Source organism: Sebastes umbrosus, chromosome 19, assembly GCF_015220745.1.
Source record: "Sebastes umbrosus isolate fSebUmb1 chromosome 19, fSebUmb1.pri, whole genome shotgun sequence".
In the NCBI taxonomy this organism is placed as follows: Eukaryota; Metazoa; Chordata; class Actinopteri; order Perciformes; family Sebastidae; genus Sebastes; species Sebastes umbrosus.
The window spans coordinates 3,325,369-3,341,431 of record NC_051287.1 but is presented as its reverse complement, the minus strand read 5'-3'; the positions used below and the strand labels follow the sequence as shown (position 1 = coordinate 3,341,431).

Genomic DNA, 16,063 nt, shown 5'->3' with positions numbered 1-16,063 from the left:
TTCTACAGATGTGGCAAGCTTGAGCCAACCTTTTAGAACAGTAGATGTGTAGACCGTATCAAATTACCACTATCTATCTATCTATCTATCTATCTATCTATCTATCTATCTATCATTATCTTTTTGTAATATATTAATTCTGATTGATTAATTCAGCCATTTTTCGTGAATAAAACTCGTGGGAAACTGCAAGTGTGAAAGTACGCATATACTCTAGAGGGTGTACATGATTGATTATTACTTTGCGTAACAGAGACTTTGTTTATACCTTGTGTTTATTTAATTTCTACATCTAATGTCATTACTCTTGGCAAGTTTGTCTGTTTAACTCTGAAATACAAATAATTAAATGAAGGAAATGCTTTGAAGAGAAAGCCAGTCCACATGAGCCTCCTATTGTTCTGGATGAGGAAGTTCCCTCTGTAACGTCATGCAGAGAACCCACGTGCTGTGTCACATTTAACACAATTACAATGACTCACAACAATCAAAAAGTAATGATGATGTTTTCCTGCGGTGTATTTCTCAATACTGTCATACCTCGATGTTCTTACTCGCAACGTTCTTCACAACAGCAGGAAACAGCTCTGACGCATTTTTCCCTTTGGCAATCAGCTGAAAACAAACAAAAACAATACAAACATTTTATCCACCTTGTCTTATTATCACTGATATTAAACTCTGAGAGAAGACACACACAGCAGTTTCCCATGATGCACTCACCCCAACAACCCTCTTCATGGCCTCCAGTTTGAGCGACTCCTTGTTGCTCTCCAACATCTCTTTAAGGTCTTCATTCCTGAGGACAGAGAACAGTGTTAACTTACTCTGATGATGGTCAACGTCAGCAGGCGCAGTAAGCACTGCAGAGACTAATCAGTTTCAAGAGTTAAAGCTTGACCAAAGGTAGTGTGAACGCTCCGTGTATACAACATCTGTGTCAGATTACAGGGTCACATTGGTTCCTATAGATCAAACAGTTCTGGACATTATTCGGCCTATAGGAGCCAAACAGTGCACCGACACAAAGCACCCTGACACACAGCAAGAATGTCATGTTTACCAACGCGACAGCAGCATCGCACCAATTCCTGCTAAGATTCCTGCACTCACATGATACGACACACAACGCTCATTCCTTGACTCATGCTAACACACATTGTTATTGTACAACTACGCAGGTTGTTTGTTCCACGCACAGGATAAACGTTGAGAGATGTTCAGATGGAAAACAAAATGTGGGACGGATGCAGATAGAGCTGCAACAATTAATCGATTTGTTATTAAATTAATCGGCAACTATTTTGATAATCGATTAATCAGTTTGAGTAATATTCCAAGAAAAACAGTCAAAATGTTTTGATTGCAGCTTCTTAAATGTGAATATGTTCTGGTTCTTTTACTCCTCTATGACAGTAAACTGAATATCTAGGGCTGTCAAAGTTAACACGTTAATTTCTGTAATGCATTAATGCAACTTGTGATTTTTAGGATGTAGCGGACTCTGGGTTTTAAAGCTAGAGTGAAGATACTGGCATCATATGAAACTAAAAAAAACGAAGGAATCCATCGGGACCAAACATATCAGAGTAGCTTGTCGTGAAGGAGGTTATATAACGCTCCAAACACACACTAAATATTGGCGAGGAAAAACTGGCATGGCCTTTTTCAAAGGGGTCCCTTGACCTCTGACCTCCAGATATGTGAATGTAAATGGGTTCTATGGGTACCCACGAGTCTCCCCTTTACAGACGTGCCCACTTTATGATAATCACATGCAGTTTGGGGCAAGTCATAGTCAAGTCAGCACACTGACACACTGACAGCTGTTGTTGTCTGTTGGGCTGCAGTTTGCCGTGTTATGATTTGAGCATATTGTTTTATGCTAAATGCAGTACCTGTGAGGGTTTCTGGACAATAGTTGTTATTGTTTTGTGTTGTTAATTGATTTCCAATAATAGATATATACATACATTTGCATAAAGCAGCATATTTGTCCACTCCCATGTTGATAAGAGGATTAAATACTTGACAAATCTTCCTTTAAGGTACATTTTGAACAGAAGAAAAATGTGCGATTCATTTGCGATTAATCGTGATTCACTATGGACAACCAATTTCCCCCTGGGATCAGTAAAGTGATTCTGATTCTGATAAAATCCGTATATAAGCACCTCTAAAGTTAAAGCTAGAGTTGGTAATCTTCAAAAACATTTTTAAATCAAATGCTCTGACAAAAAAAGAAAAGGAATCGGACTTTTGGAGCAAGTGCTGCTAGCTACTTTCATCGGAAAAGTGTTGACGAGTTATGATTTGAGCATATTGTTTTATGCTAAATGCAGTACCTGTGAGGGTTTCTGGACAATATCTGTCATTGTTTTGTGTTGGTAATTGATTTCCAGTAATAAATATATCCATATGTTTGTATAAAGTAATCATATTTGTCCACTCCCATGTTGATAAGAGTATTAAATACTTGATAAATCTCACATTAAGGTACATTTTGGAACAGTTAAAAAATGTGATTAATTTGTGATTAATCATGATTAAGAGTTGTGATAAGGGTTGGTTTATATATACTTTATAACTCCGGATGGTTATGTGGGTTGTAAAAAAACTTGGGATGCTGTTCATATATTTAATTTGGGATGTAAATAAATCTGAGATAGTTTATATATTTTATTATATTATCATTCTACGATATATGAGTTATTAGAGGAGAAGTGAGAAAGGGGTAGGGAAATATTAGTTTTACTTCTACCTACTCCTTTTCAGACACTATTACTCTTGTTTTGTTTGTTATTATTTTGTATCTGGTTTTATTTATTTTTATGTTCAAAATAAAGTCTTTCATTCATTCATTCATTCAACTATGGACAATCATGCGATTAACCGTGATTAAATATATTAATTGACTGACAGCCTTAGATTAAATACAAAATCTGTTAATCTTGCATGGCCATTATATTAAAATAAATTATTAATTATAAATAAATGTTATTTTTCAAGTAAAATCATTTGCAACAATACCAAACATTTCCAAGAAACTTATTCAGAAACATGATTTTAAATGTACCTATATTTCAAACAATAGTCACTAAAGAGACATTGTTTTTATCTTTTAAGGTAAGCAAACTTGAGCTGAGGAAATAACCTGAACTAAAACTTACATCCCAGAAGTAAAAACACAGTTTAGGGTATGTCTCCATCGGAGTGCTGTGGTGGGTGATCTTACTACAGTACCCGGCTTTGTGTGTCTCCTTGGGGCTACTCTTGCTGAGGGTGAGGGCCTGTTCTTCCTGACTGATCTTCCCGGTCTTCAGAGTGAGATGTAAGTTCTCAGCGGACACCATTGCTGTCCTCATGGCTCCCACCGCCTCCGAGCGCAAAGAGAAAGCAGCATCCATACCGGCTTTCCTCCACAGCAGTCCAAAAATACACTCAAGAGAGTGTGTGTGTGTGTGTGTTAGCCGTCTAAAGAATAGAGTCCACAACACCAACTGACTCTATTTCAAGTAACTCAAGAGTGAAACTGATGATTACTTTCCTTCAGGCTGTGTGCCCTGCTCTCTTGGCTTTATTTACAGTTGTCTTCTTGACTCGTTCTTGTTCATAACTGTCAAAGCCGGGGGAGAGTGTGGAAAAACAGCACAGGCTCCACTGGCTTCGTGCCTGTCATTCACTACTCCCTTCCTCTTCTCTTGGGCAAAAAGAAAAGTCACAAGATGCCCTGTCAGCTCCGCTAATGGCAAGTCATACTCGAGGGTCTGTCTGTAGTCCACGTTCCTCCTGAAACTTGCTGGTCAGCTGTAGTTGTAGATTTTTCTTCTGGACACTGGGCTATGTCACCTGCCTCCTGGCTGTGTATGTGACTGTGTGTCTCTCTGTGTGACTGTGGTCACTTCCCTCTAGGGGGAAAAAGGAGGGCCTTATCTACACTGGTGGGTAAACACCGCGCTACTTTTCATCACCTCCACAGCACAATAATCCACTCAAGCCCGACACCACTCTGAGCACATACAGTACGCTGCCAACAGGACAGGCCTACCTCAGAGATAACAGCACCGAGCTGAATGTCAGGAAATACGCTTTAACATGTGAATGCTGCAGAGTGATTTTGGAGGGGGCTGAATTTGCTTCCTACCGTTTCTTTGGAAACTGATTTAACCAACAACTCAAGTCACAAGCTAATAAATATATCCCAAAAACAATATTTTATCATGTCCAATATAATACGATATTATCACGAAACTTAAGTCACAATGTGATCTCATTGCGATTTTAAACATTTAATCGATATATTGTGATTTATTACCTTTTTTCAACTGCAAATTGTGCAGTTTGTCAACATCTGTGTCATCTAATAAGATACTGTTTTCACTCAGTTCATCTCAGTTTTCATTCACATATCTTGAGGTCAGAGGTCAAGGGACCCCTTTGAAAATGGCCATGTCAGTTTTTCCTCGCCAAACTTTAGCGCAAGTTTGGAGCATTATTTAACCTCCTCCGCTACAAGCAAGTATGACATGGTTGGTACCAATTGATTCATTAAGTTTTATAGTTTTATATGATACCAGTATCTTCACTCTTGCTTTAAAACTGAGCCAACTACAACCTAAAAATCACAAGTTGCATTAATGCGTTATCGCATTTACTTTGACAGCCTTAGTGGCAACATAAAAGATTAGTATGATTATGTAACTGCTGCCAGTAGCCTGAAAACAATAAAAATACATCAATATAAGCAAAGGAATAATGATGTTCTATCAAGTCAATCTGCAGTGATTCAATCACTGTTTTCTACGTGAAACACGTCACACGCACCTGGTGAGCCTGTAACCAAGAGTGCAAACCTTTCCAGTGTTTGACATCGTTCCAGTTAAATCTATTAGTCTAATTTCCACGTCATTCAGTGCTTTTTGGTTGAAATATGACTGCTTTTTACGTGGAGAAAGAAAGAGTCTCTTAGACAGATGTAGGCCACCATAAACCCAGCCTAACCTACCGATGACAACCCTGTTATAACTTTTAATGCAGCTCAAATACAACTCTTCATACAACAAATCCATGAAACCAAACCACTCAGCCACAGTGAAATATCTCTTTAGTCACAGATAATAAATTAGTCACATGTTTATATGCCTGGATCAGGCCTGGCATAGAGCTTTCAGTCAGTAAGCAGAATAAAAAGAAGCCTATAAGACAGTACAGAACATTGCAGAAATGTTGCTGTGCCTTTCACATGACAAACATTTAGGACTTTCAAATAATAAAAACTTGATTTAACTTTAGCAGAACAGGCTCAACTATTGAAACAAGCTGGTGCGAATTTTAATACAACATATAAATGCTTAGGAGGACAAAGCTTGTACACTGAAAAAAAAAGTTCTTTGGATTTACTAGATTTTAATGTGGACATCGGTCCCACATGATCAGAATGTGGACAACTGACAATTTTCTTCTTTTTCTCAATCAATTATTGCTTGTCAAACCAAAATTTTTAATTCACATTAGACTGTATAAAAGAATCATGTTGATTCAACACATTATTTTCCAGTTACAATAACACCAATTTATTGTGTAATGTTAAAGTAATTTCATCATGTAACTCCAACTTGATTTGTTAATGCTGATATTATTCAAAGGTATTGTGTAACTTTAAAACAATTCTACTATGTTCCTGGTACTCGAGTTAGGTCTGTAAATCTAACTTGATTTGTTAAAGTTAACTCTATCCAAACGTACTGTAGACATCGGTTCCATGTCCCGATTAAGTGAGTGCAAATACAAAATCATAAATGTAAAAAAGCTGATTTGCATTGACAAGAAAAGGCAGAGTCAGAGTTCTGTACCAAAATGTTGCTATATTGAGCCCTGCATCAACAGCAGTGGATTCAAACATAAATACATAATGCAAACCACACAACTGTTTGTGGTTTCACTGAACAGTGGATTCACGATAGAAAAAATGTAAATTCTGCATAGAGTGCAATGGATTCGCAATACATATAATGTAACCTTGCATTAACCGTTTTCACAGTGTATCAATTGGAGCATATACATACTTCAAACGTATCTTCAGAGTGGATTAAGAACAGCAAATACAGTTATAAACCCAGTGTAAACTTGTCACAGTAGACTTAAAAGTGCAAATACAAAATAATGTCAACTGTTACCACAAACAGCCCATTTTCAAGAGCAAATACAAAACTAGAATAACACTATTTCACAAGTAAACTAAACATGGTACAAAGTGAATAAGGCAAAATTAGAGGTGGTGCTTTGTTAAAAAATTTACTCCCAAGGTTAACCCTGCGTAAACCATTTTTCACAGTGCGGACAACAGTATTTTCAAAGTGGATTTACAAATAAAAAAACAAACAAATATCAACCCTGCAAAAAAAAGGTTTTCTCTGAGGAATAAACACAGATATGTAAACCTTGTACAAGCTATTGTCAAAGAGGATTCAAAGTAACAATTAAAAACAGCTGCTGTATTTTTAAGTTGACTCAGAGCAGCAAACTAAAATGGTTACAAACCCTCTTTAAACTGTTTTCATAATTGATTCATAAAAGAAAATAGTGTCAACTTACAACAGTGGATTCACAAAAGAAAATGAAAAAGCAGTCCAAATGGTATAGCAATACCCAAGATGCTTTTGAGGACAATTCAAATGTCCTTTGGTTTTTAGTTTTTTTGCTGGCAGTGCAGTGTCTCTGACCCTTTCACTGAAAGAGCCTGTTTTTTAGAGTGAGTGCTTTGTTAGAAAGTCTACCTCCATCCAGTTCCATGAAAATCTTTTGGACTACCTCAAAAGGTGAAGCGGAGGTCAGCATGGTAGCTGAGGTTCAGGGCAAACATGAGTCCGAACAGCATAGCAACAGCTAATGCTACATTATCCAGATCTTGCAACACCTTGATGCCTTCAAGGACAATTCCAATGTCCTCAGGTTCATCACTTGAAGCATGTTCTTTAAGAACATAAATCCCAACAGTGGTGTCTTCAATGGCCTCCTTGACGGCATTTTCATCCATGCCCTGTACAAAACAGATAAAGGTAGGTAAATAAAGGAAGGTAAATAAGAACTCCGGAACAAGGTTCTCTGGATCTTCACCCATGTAGATACAGACTCCCGTAATGATACGCTCTCGTCCAGCATCTACATCATCACACTGACAAGAGATTTTCTTGATTAGCATCTTAATTCAGCCCATGTGCTTTCTTTTAAAGTCAACTACTGGTGTAAACTGTCATATGGGTATCACTTACATCAGCCATTTGTGCAATGATTGTTTTGAGCCTTGCCCCTAGCTGTCCTCCTCTCTTTTGGAACAGCCTTGTCAGGTTATCAGAGTAGAGGTCCAGCTGAGACAGGAACTTGGATTGAAGTGGGACGGTGGTGATTCTCTTGAATTCAACGTTGATCTGAAAACAGATAAAGAGCACAAAGGAATCAGAAAAACGTTAAACATCAAGGAGAAAGCCACCATCACACATACTGCAGACCAGGACAGTCTAGGAGGAAGATAAAGCACAGATGAATAATAAACAATCAGGCATATTAGCAGTTTGCCAGTGTACCCAAAAATGTCCTTTTATCTAAAGAAAATCCAAGATGAAAAATCAAGCATGAGATAAGCCTTACCTCACTGACTTCAAACAGAGCAGGCCACCTAGCCATGAAATCCTCCACCATTGGTACATCACCAACGACTTCATGTCTTCTGTGTGCGAAAGTCTTTTCCATCTTGAGTTTCACAACCTCTCTGTTGTTCCTCTTCTTTACATCTAAGAGTAGAGCTTTCTGCATGGCCTCCAGACTCTCCTCAGTTTCTGCCGATGGGTATGTCGGGAAAAAATTCACCTCAGCTCTCTTTGCCTTGTTGACACCTAAGGCTGCACTGCGCTGTCCTGCAGGTTTGTTTTTTAAAGAGTTCACTGTCACCTCTGGGCAGCCCAGTTTTCTCAGGTGTGTGCGGTGGTTAAATAGTTTATATTTTAAACTGGTCTTCCATCCGCCACATCCAGTGCAGAGACCTTTCTCAGTTAAACATGGATGCGTCTTGATAAGACTCTGGGCTACCTGTTCCATCTCCTTATCACTGACATAGACTTTATACTGCACAATTTCCTGCACTAAACCATCAAGGATGGATGACTTCAACTTGGGATCTGGAATAAGTACAGTGCCATTTTGAATATAAGCTAATCTTGCCTGCTGAAGTTTTAATTCAGCATCGTAGGTGAACTTAGGCACATAAAAAACAGCAGGCCAAGAGGACCGTGAGCTTGTAGACTCACTCGATGACAGTATATCTGTATCCACAGATCCATCTGACAGGGACGAAGAGTCATTTACAGGGGAAGAAGTGAATGCTTGGGGTCTTAGGACTGGATTGAAAACAGTGGACCTCTCATCATCATGCTGCATAGTGGTGGGCCTTGACATATCAATGACTTTAAGAGTACCTTTGTCTTCTACTTCTGAAATTGAGATGACGTTAAGGAACTCATTTCCAAACAAGGAATCCATAAATTGAAGTCCAAAATTTCCCTGAAGTCCACACTGTTTCTTCACTTCAACGATGAGGTCATCAATGGATGCAGGGAGTCCAGGGGAGAGAGTCAACCTCTGACGGCTGCCATCAGTCAAGATGATCTTAAGGATCACAGCAGTCCCCATCCTCAAAGCTGTTTACTCTGCAGACACACACAACAATGATTAGACGTCAGACATACATACATTTTAGATTTCAAGTTAAATTTAATACTTTTGAAGACCTTTTTAAAAGACAAATTTTAACTATATTTCAGGCAGATTTTTGGCCAAACCACCTTTTCCCAATTCAAACCATCACTGCAGGTCAGTATAAAGGTCAGTACTGTATATCTGGTCCATGTCAGATGTTGATAAATGTGACAGCACTTACCAAATTCTGTGCAAATAGGATGATGGACCTATGAAAGAGAATATTTAGAATCAGTGAGGTGAACTCAGTGGATTAACTCAATTTCTTAAAAGACCACAAACAAATATAACAAAAGCACAAAGCAAAGATCCAACAGACATTAACTTTGAAGTATTTTCTGTAATATGACACAATGTTGGACACAATGGCAAGCTGGAAATATTTCTAAATCAAGTTTGAGTCTGACTGTAAGAACGTTACTTCATTCATTTGAACACTTAGCGGATGTATGTGAGGAGAGAGGGGATGAGAGAAACTAACATGATTAACACAGGTTCTACTCGACTGTGTCGCGCGCAAATCACCCGCCACAGTCACGCTGCCCGGAGCCCCTCCGGAGCAGAGGAGCGAGGCTCGGCCCGCTGATTGACTGCTCTCTACCGGTTGTGAGTACATTGAAGCACTGTTATCAGCAGCGGGACCTACAGTAGCCAATGTAAGTGTTGGTATTTAGCTAGTTAGTTAGTTAGTTAGTTAGTTAGGTAGCTAGCTATCTAAAAGGCTAAAATATGTAAACAAACAACTCGACTGACTGTTGTAATTGATACTTAGTGTAACGTTACGAAAACAACATTCTAGTGGCAATGTCGCCTACTTGAACACGAATATAAATGAATATGATGAACTTACTTGTTCAGTAGTTAGGTCTCTGTTGGAGGCAACATGTTGCTGGAGAATCTTCAGTTTACGCGGTTAACGCTTCTTCTTCTTCTTCTTCTTCTTCTTGTATTGCAGCGGTTGGCCTCCAGCTGATTGGTGCATTAGCGCCACCTCCTGCTCCGGAACGACCAATGACAGTTGGCCCCGCGCGTTTTTAAATATATTCCATTTCCGGTGGTGACAAATCTCAATTACATCGATTTCAATTTTTCAATTCAATCACTTTCTATCAACGCGAGAGAAACTTGTATATTCAACATTTCCCATAAACAACTGAAGTCTACATGATTAAACCATGTTTACACAAGGAATATTAATGAATTGTGTTACATATACTAACTACATTTTTGTAAATTCAAAGACCTGCTATTTCCCTTTTTTTCAGTGTATAAGATACAGATATTTATACAGGCTTGGGTATTGTGAATTGTGTCAGACAGACACGTGCAAACAAAAGCATCATTCATGTCCTTGCATTTTCTTTCTGGTCGTCCCACTTTGGCCTAGAAGCAGGCAAACATATGACCTAGCCTTTACTGAGATGGTCATGTGAGACAACTTAAGAGGTTCACTTTAGCAAACTAAGCAACATTTAACACAAAATAATATCATCAAAAAGACATTCATGTTGGGTAAAATCCTGTTGCAGAGGATACTCTACTAAATCAGAGGCTGCAGAGTAACCTCACACAAGCGTTTGCCAGATTTCAGGACATTTAGTAACACATTTCTTGTTGGAATTAACCCATAAAAGCCTGTATTTTGCAGCTCAAATGTACACCTGTGGAGGTGGTGTGGTGTGTAGCTTCTCACCCAACCAGAGGGCACTAAACCAGAGTAGCTAAGCTGCATAAACACTGATTTTACAAGAAATTACAAAATGCAGAGGATGGTTAGAGTGATGATTGGCTGCCCTCTAGTGGAAGGTTTCTGATAGGACACTCAAAACATGCTGACACTCCAGTTTCAGTTTTAGACAAGTGAAAAGTTAATTAAACATGGTTTTGACAAGCTAATAAAGTAACCGTGATGTGAAGTTAATATAGAAACTCAAACTCTGAATATGTAAATTTTAGTACAAATCGTTCTTTTCTGAATCCATCCACACCCGGGCAAGTTAATGAAGCACAGAGTCACTTGGTCAAGCATATAAAACAAAATTTAACAGGCTGCACATTTCAAGTTCATATTAATTCAATACCTTGTTGCTCTTCTATATAAAAAGTCTATAACATAAATCTCTAAGTCCAAACAAAGACATTATTCCTTTCAAAATTCAATCCTGCCATCACATAGCCATCAAAAACTCCCGCTTTCTTTCACCTGACCAATTTTGTCTGAATGATTAAATCGGAGATTTCGTTACAGGTTGTTAAAGAAGAAAGAATCAGAATTAATCCCTGTGTATAGCATGTGAACATAAATAAACCACACTGTGCATATCACTATTACTACTACTACTACTACTACTACTACAACTACTACTGTGCACTATCACTAAGTTTATAGCACTTCAGTGTCATCATATACAGTAGTCAACACAGTATTCATTTTATGCTGACAATTAAACACACCCTCTAAAACTAAAGGCCAGTCCAGTCCACCTGCAAGCGGAGATGTATTTTTATAATTTTTCACATGGTATGAACATGTTAGCTCATTTTATGCCAACACATTCTCACTCCCGACTCGTCAAATACCGCCGCTTGGTCAGTGCCCCTCGGCATCGGGGACCGACGCACAGGGTACCGCTCTTGCGTTACTTTTGGACGGACCGGGGACGGCGTGTCAATATACGCTCGTTACATGCATTGTGTCCTTTCAAAATAAACAGGAAGTTAAGTTTAGGCAACACAACCGCTTAGTTAGGTTTAGGAAACGGTCGTGAACAGACTCTCACGCTATTAATACTACATCAATTGCTCTAACCGCCGAATAACGCCACGGGTGGGTTTACATTAGAGTTATTTCAAAGCCCGGTTCGTCACATGCTGTCGATTCAGGGTGCCTCCGTGCGTCACTTTCCGATGCCAAGGGGCGCTGCCCAATCAGCGTTATTTGATGAGTTGGGTGGAGACTTATGCTGCTTTAGTACAGATCATAATGATGAATGAAATTAAGTGCAGAAGGATTTTGGTAATATGTTGTTTTAAATATATTTGGGTGCAAATTCAATTTCATTGTCAATGTGGATTTAGAGATGCTTGACCCCTGAGAAATTAAAAGAAAGAGTATACTACACCTTTTCAATAAAGTAAGAAGCTCACTCATTCATAAAAGCTCTCTTTATAGTGTTGGCCTGCTCAACAGCTTCAACCTCCAAAAAAAGCACACTTTATGCCTGCTTATTAATACTGTACACAAATGTGGAGGTCATTCAGTTTGAAGCCTAGGTGTCATTTATTTCTGCTAACTCTGAAGAAAAACACTACTGTACATATTTCATGAAGCGCTCTGTGCAATGGCTAGTAAAGACTCACTGATCTGGTTAAAGATGTATTTAATGAAGTTGATCTAGTCGTTGTAGTTTAGATTAAGTTAGAGACCTTTCCCAATGTTTTTTCTTCTTCCTACTCTACTCATTGCTGCAAATTGTATAAGAATTAAGTTTTTATTACTGTGTCATGCATACAAGAGCCGAGCTTGCAAGACATCATAAATTCATATAAGCCATAGCCAAAGTGCTGCGTACACCTTTTTAGACAATAATAAAAGTTGTGTTTGTTTGTTTTAAATAGAAAATCAACTTGAACAACTCTCACAATCAAGTCATCAGACTTTCATCATCTCCAACAAAATTTGTAAAATCAACGGCAAAACATTTACTGGAGAAATCAGAGTAAATAAGCTATTAAATAATCCATCTCATCCTCTTTTAAAACACATACAAATTAAATAAATGTTCCAGTTGTTGATCATCCTGACACCAGAGTATTTCAAGGTTTTGTAGAGACATTTCTTGGCGAATTGACTCTCTTAAATCACCACAGTTTGTACAGTACAACAGAAAATGTACTCACTTTATATTTTACATCACACAGCTCGTACATATCTGTTTTCCTACTGAATATTTGTTATCCTGCCAACCTCAATGGAGGAGGAATACCAATTATCAACTGTGCAACTTAAGATATTTGGCTGCAGGATAAACAAGATTTACACTCACTTTCCAGTTTATTATGTTCACCTAGCTAAAACTAATACAGTCTAACACACAGGCCTGCAATAAATCCTTACTTTTCAAGAAGGAAATAGGTATTAATTTAACACTTACGTTGTGGTGCTGCTGAATAATGTGATGCAACTCAACAGAAAAACAAACTACAGCATCCAAAATGATAATACAGTTAAATCAACATCTCTCTTTTAAAGTTTTAACAAAAGCTGAATATTATAACCTTCATGAGAGTAGGATTTATTTGCAGAATTGGAGGACTTAAGATATTTGGCTGCAAGATAAACAAGATTTACACTCATTTTCCAGTTTATTATGTTCACCTAGCTAAATCTAATACAGTTTAACACACAGGCCTGCAATAAATCCTTACTTTTCAAGAAGGAAATAGGTATTACTTTAACATTTAACACTTACTTTGTGGTGCTAAATCAATATAATGTGATGCAGCTTAACAGAAAAACATACTACAGCATCCAAAATGATAATTCAGTTAAATCAACATCTCTCTTTTAAAGTTTTAACAAAAACTGAATATTATAACCTTCATGGGAGTAGGATTTATTGCAGGATTGTTGCAGTCTGATGTAGTCTAACACACAGGCCTGCAATAAATCCTTACTTTTCAAGAAAGAAACTGTTTAAAAGGGGCATTCATTTAACATTTAATTTGTGGTGCTGCTGAATAATGTGATGCAACTCAACAGAAAAACAAACTACAGCATCCAAAATGATGATACAGTTAAATCAACATCTCTCTTTTAAAGTTTTAACAAAAGCTGAATATTATAACCTTCATGAGAGTAGGATTTACTGCAGGATTGTTGTATTAGTTTTAGCTAGTTGTACCTAATAAACTGGCACCTGGTGCTGCTGAATACAACTCAACAGACAACCAACTACAGCATCGAAAATGATCATACATACATAATTAGCCATATCAACATCTCCATAACTTATAACCTTAATAATGAGGGTAGGATGTATTGCAGGACTGTTGTATTAGCTAGTTTTAGGTAGTTGTACCTAATAAACTGGCACCTGAGTGTATAACATATTTCTTTATGTAGCTTTATACTGTATGTTAGTCTAGTATTAATTATTAGTATTAATTAGTTAGTATTAATTTAACATTTAACACTTACTTTGTGGTGCTAAATCAATATAATGTGATGCAACTCAACAGACAACAAACTACAGCATCCAAAATGATAATTCAGTTATATCAACATGTCTCTTAACAAAAGCTGAACATTATCAATGAGAATAGGAGTTATTTGCAGGATTGTTGTATTAGTTTCAGCTAGTTGTACCTAATAAACTGGCACCTGAGTGTATTTCTTTCTATAACTTTATACTGTAAGTTAGTCTACCTTGTAAATAAAGGCTTTAACTTACCCAGCAAACACTGATAAACAGGGGTAAAATAGAGTAAAACAGTCTGTACCAGAAACGCCCCACAGAGATATTTAAATTCTGACAGTTAGCTAACTAACAGAACAACCAGCTGCCAGTCAGTCGCCATCACTGCCTCCTACTAGCTTGTTGATGATGCTGGCTTCTTCTCAAGTCAGCTAACTAGTAGTTAACCACACAAACTTCACCATAAACCGTCTAACTTTACCACAAACTAACAACACTGACTGAATACTGAACTCATGCTCAGCTATCTTACTTTTTGAAGTCAGAGCTGAAGAGTCCGAAGGCAGCAGCAGCTCCGGAGGTGCTGGAGGAGGTCGAGCTGTTCTCCAGTCCGGCTTCCACCGCTGCTTCTGCTCCTCCTTGGTCGTTGTACAAGGCGATAGTCGACATGTTAAGAGTTTAAACAAGTAACCTTATGTTCTGCTATTAAACTGCTCATAAACGCGAAGGTTTGTTAGTGTAACGGAGCGTTTAAAGTTCCTGTAAAGCCCAAACTTCTCCGAGATTTCACCCAACTTTTCTTTATGCACACACTCACAGTACAAGGCCCATAGACAGGAGGATGGAACACGCGTCATCAATACGTCAGAGCATCGGGGAATTGAGCCAATCAAAACACACGACCGCAGTTTAAGTTACACTACGCATGCGTTGTATCCCAAACACCCAAGATCAGTGTCTTAACCTCCTTCTATAGGCCTTGATATAGTAAGCGGAAGTGTGAGCTGGACAAGTTGGTGTCACATGACAAGCTCGGGACATAGGTCTAGAATATCTAGAGTATAACTGTTTGCTACTCATACAGTGCCTGTAAACTAACGTATTGTGTAGTATATCTAGATCTATGTCTGAATCTATGTCTGAAACGCCCAGAGCCTTTGTGTTGCCATGGCAACAACGGATTTTGATCAGAGAAGAGAGAAAGTGAATAATTTACGTACAACGGTTTTTTTTTTTACGTAAAATAACCAAAAAATATGTACTTTTTTTTTTTTTTTTTTTTTAATTTTCATCACAAACAGACAAAAAAAAAAGAAGTAACATCTACAGACAGACTCACAAACATACCAACACCACATACAGAATAATAACAATACAAAATTAATAAATAAAAATAAATAGATAAATAAAATTGAGTATTTATTTTTTTAATATTCATCACAAACGGACAAAAATAAAAACAAAAAAAGTAACATCTACAGACAGACTCACAAACATTCCAACCCCACATACAGAATAATATAATACAAAATAAAAAATAAATAAAAATAAATAAAATTTAAATTAAAATAAATAAAAATAAATAAAATTGAGTAATGCTACTAATAAAAATTAAATTAAATTAAAAAACTGGATGTCACGCAGTGGGGACTTCAGCTAACAGTCGGGGGAGTCAAGGTGTCTAATAATTGGGCCCCAAATACACTCAAATTTAATTTTTTGCTATTTGCTATTTGCTATTGCCTGTTTTTAGGAAAGTAAAAGCAGTAATACCACACTGTATAAATACTTTGTTACAAGTGAAAGTCCTGCAATCAAAGTTTTAGCCTCAAAATTGACTTCAGCATATTGAGATGCATATAATAATTATAGCATTTTAGATGGTGAATTAACCCCAATTCAATAATGTGTATTCAATAACCCCTCATTTGCATAATGAGGCAGAAATGCATAAATAAATGTTTAAAGAAAGGTATAACGAAAAGAATACAGAAATAGATAAGTTTGGGCAATAAATAAGTCGTGAAATGCAAAGGGAAAATCGTGCATAAATACATTAAAACAAATGCATAAATAAATACATACATTTAAATATAAATATAAAATAAATAAAC

The 16,063-nt window shown here is 37.3% G+C and overlaps 1 protein-coding gene and 1 long non-coding RNA gene across 4 annotated transcripts in view; both read right to left on the bottom strand.

Annotated features, from left to right (window-relative positions):
* ap3b1a (adaptor related protein complex 3 subunit beta 1a) overlaps nt 1-14,807 on the bottom strand; it is a 67,871-nt gene extending 53,064 nt beyond the window's left edge. Inside the window, exons 1-3 of one of the 3 annotated variants that reach the window (XM_037752496.1) lie at nt 14,482-14,807; nt 724-799; nt 541-615 (exon numbers count right to left, since the gene is read on the bottom strand). In XM_037752496.1, coding sequence (XP_037608424.1) covers nt 541-615; nt 724-799; nt 14,482-14,618 — 288 coding nt within the window. In that variant the 5' untranslated portion in view covers nt 14,619-14,807. Of the gene's footprint in view, nt 1-540; nt 616-723; nt 800-3,243; nt 3,875-14,481 lie in introns of those variants that run through there. The other 2 variants (XM_037752495.1, XM_037752493.1) reach the window with 2 other exon arrangements.
* LOC119478079 lies at nt 8,047-11,493 on the bottom strand. The gene is made up of 3 exons (XR_005204381.1): nt 9,602-11,493; nt 8,933-8,960; nt 8,047-8,702 (listed from the first exon to the last, which is right to left on the bottom strand). It is a non-coding gene; the product is annotated as an uncharacterized LOC119478079 (long non-coding RNA).
* Nucleotides 14,808-16,063: the final 1,256 nt, after the last annotated feature.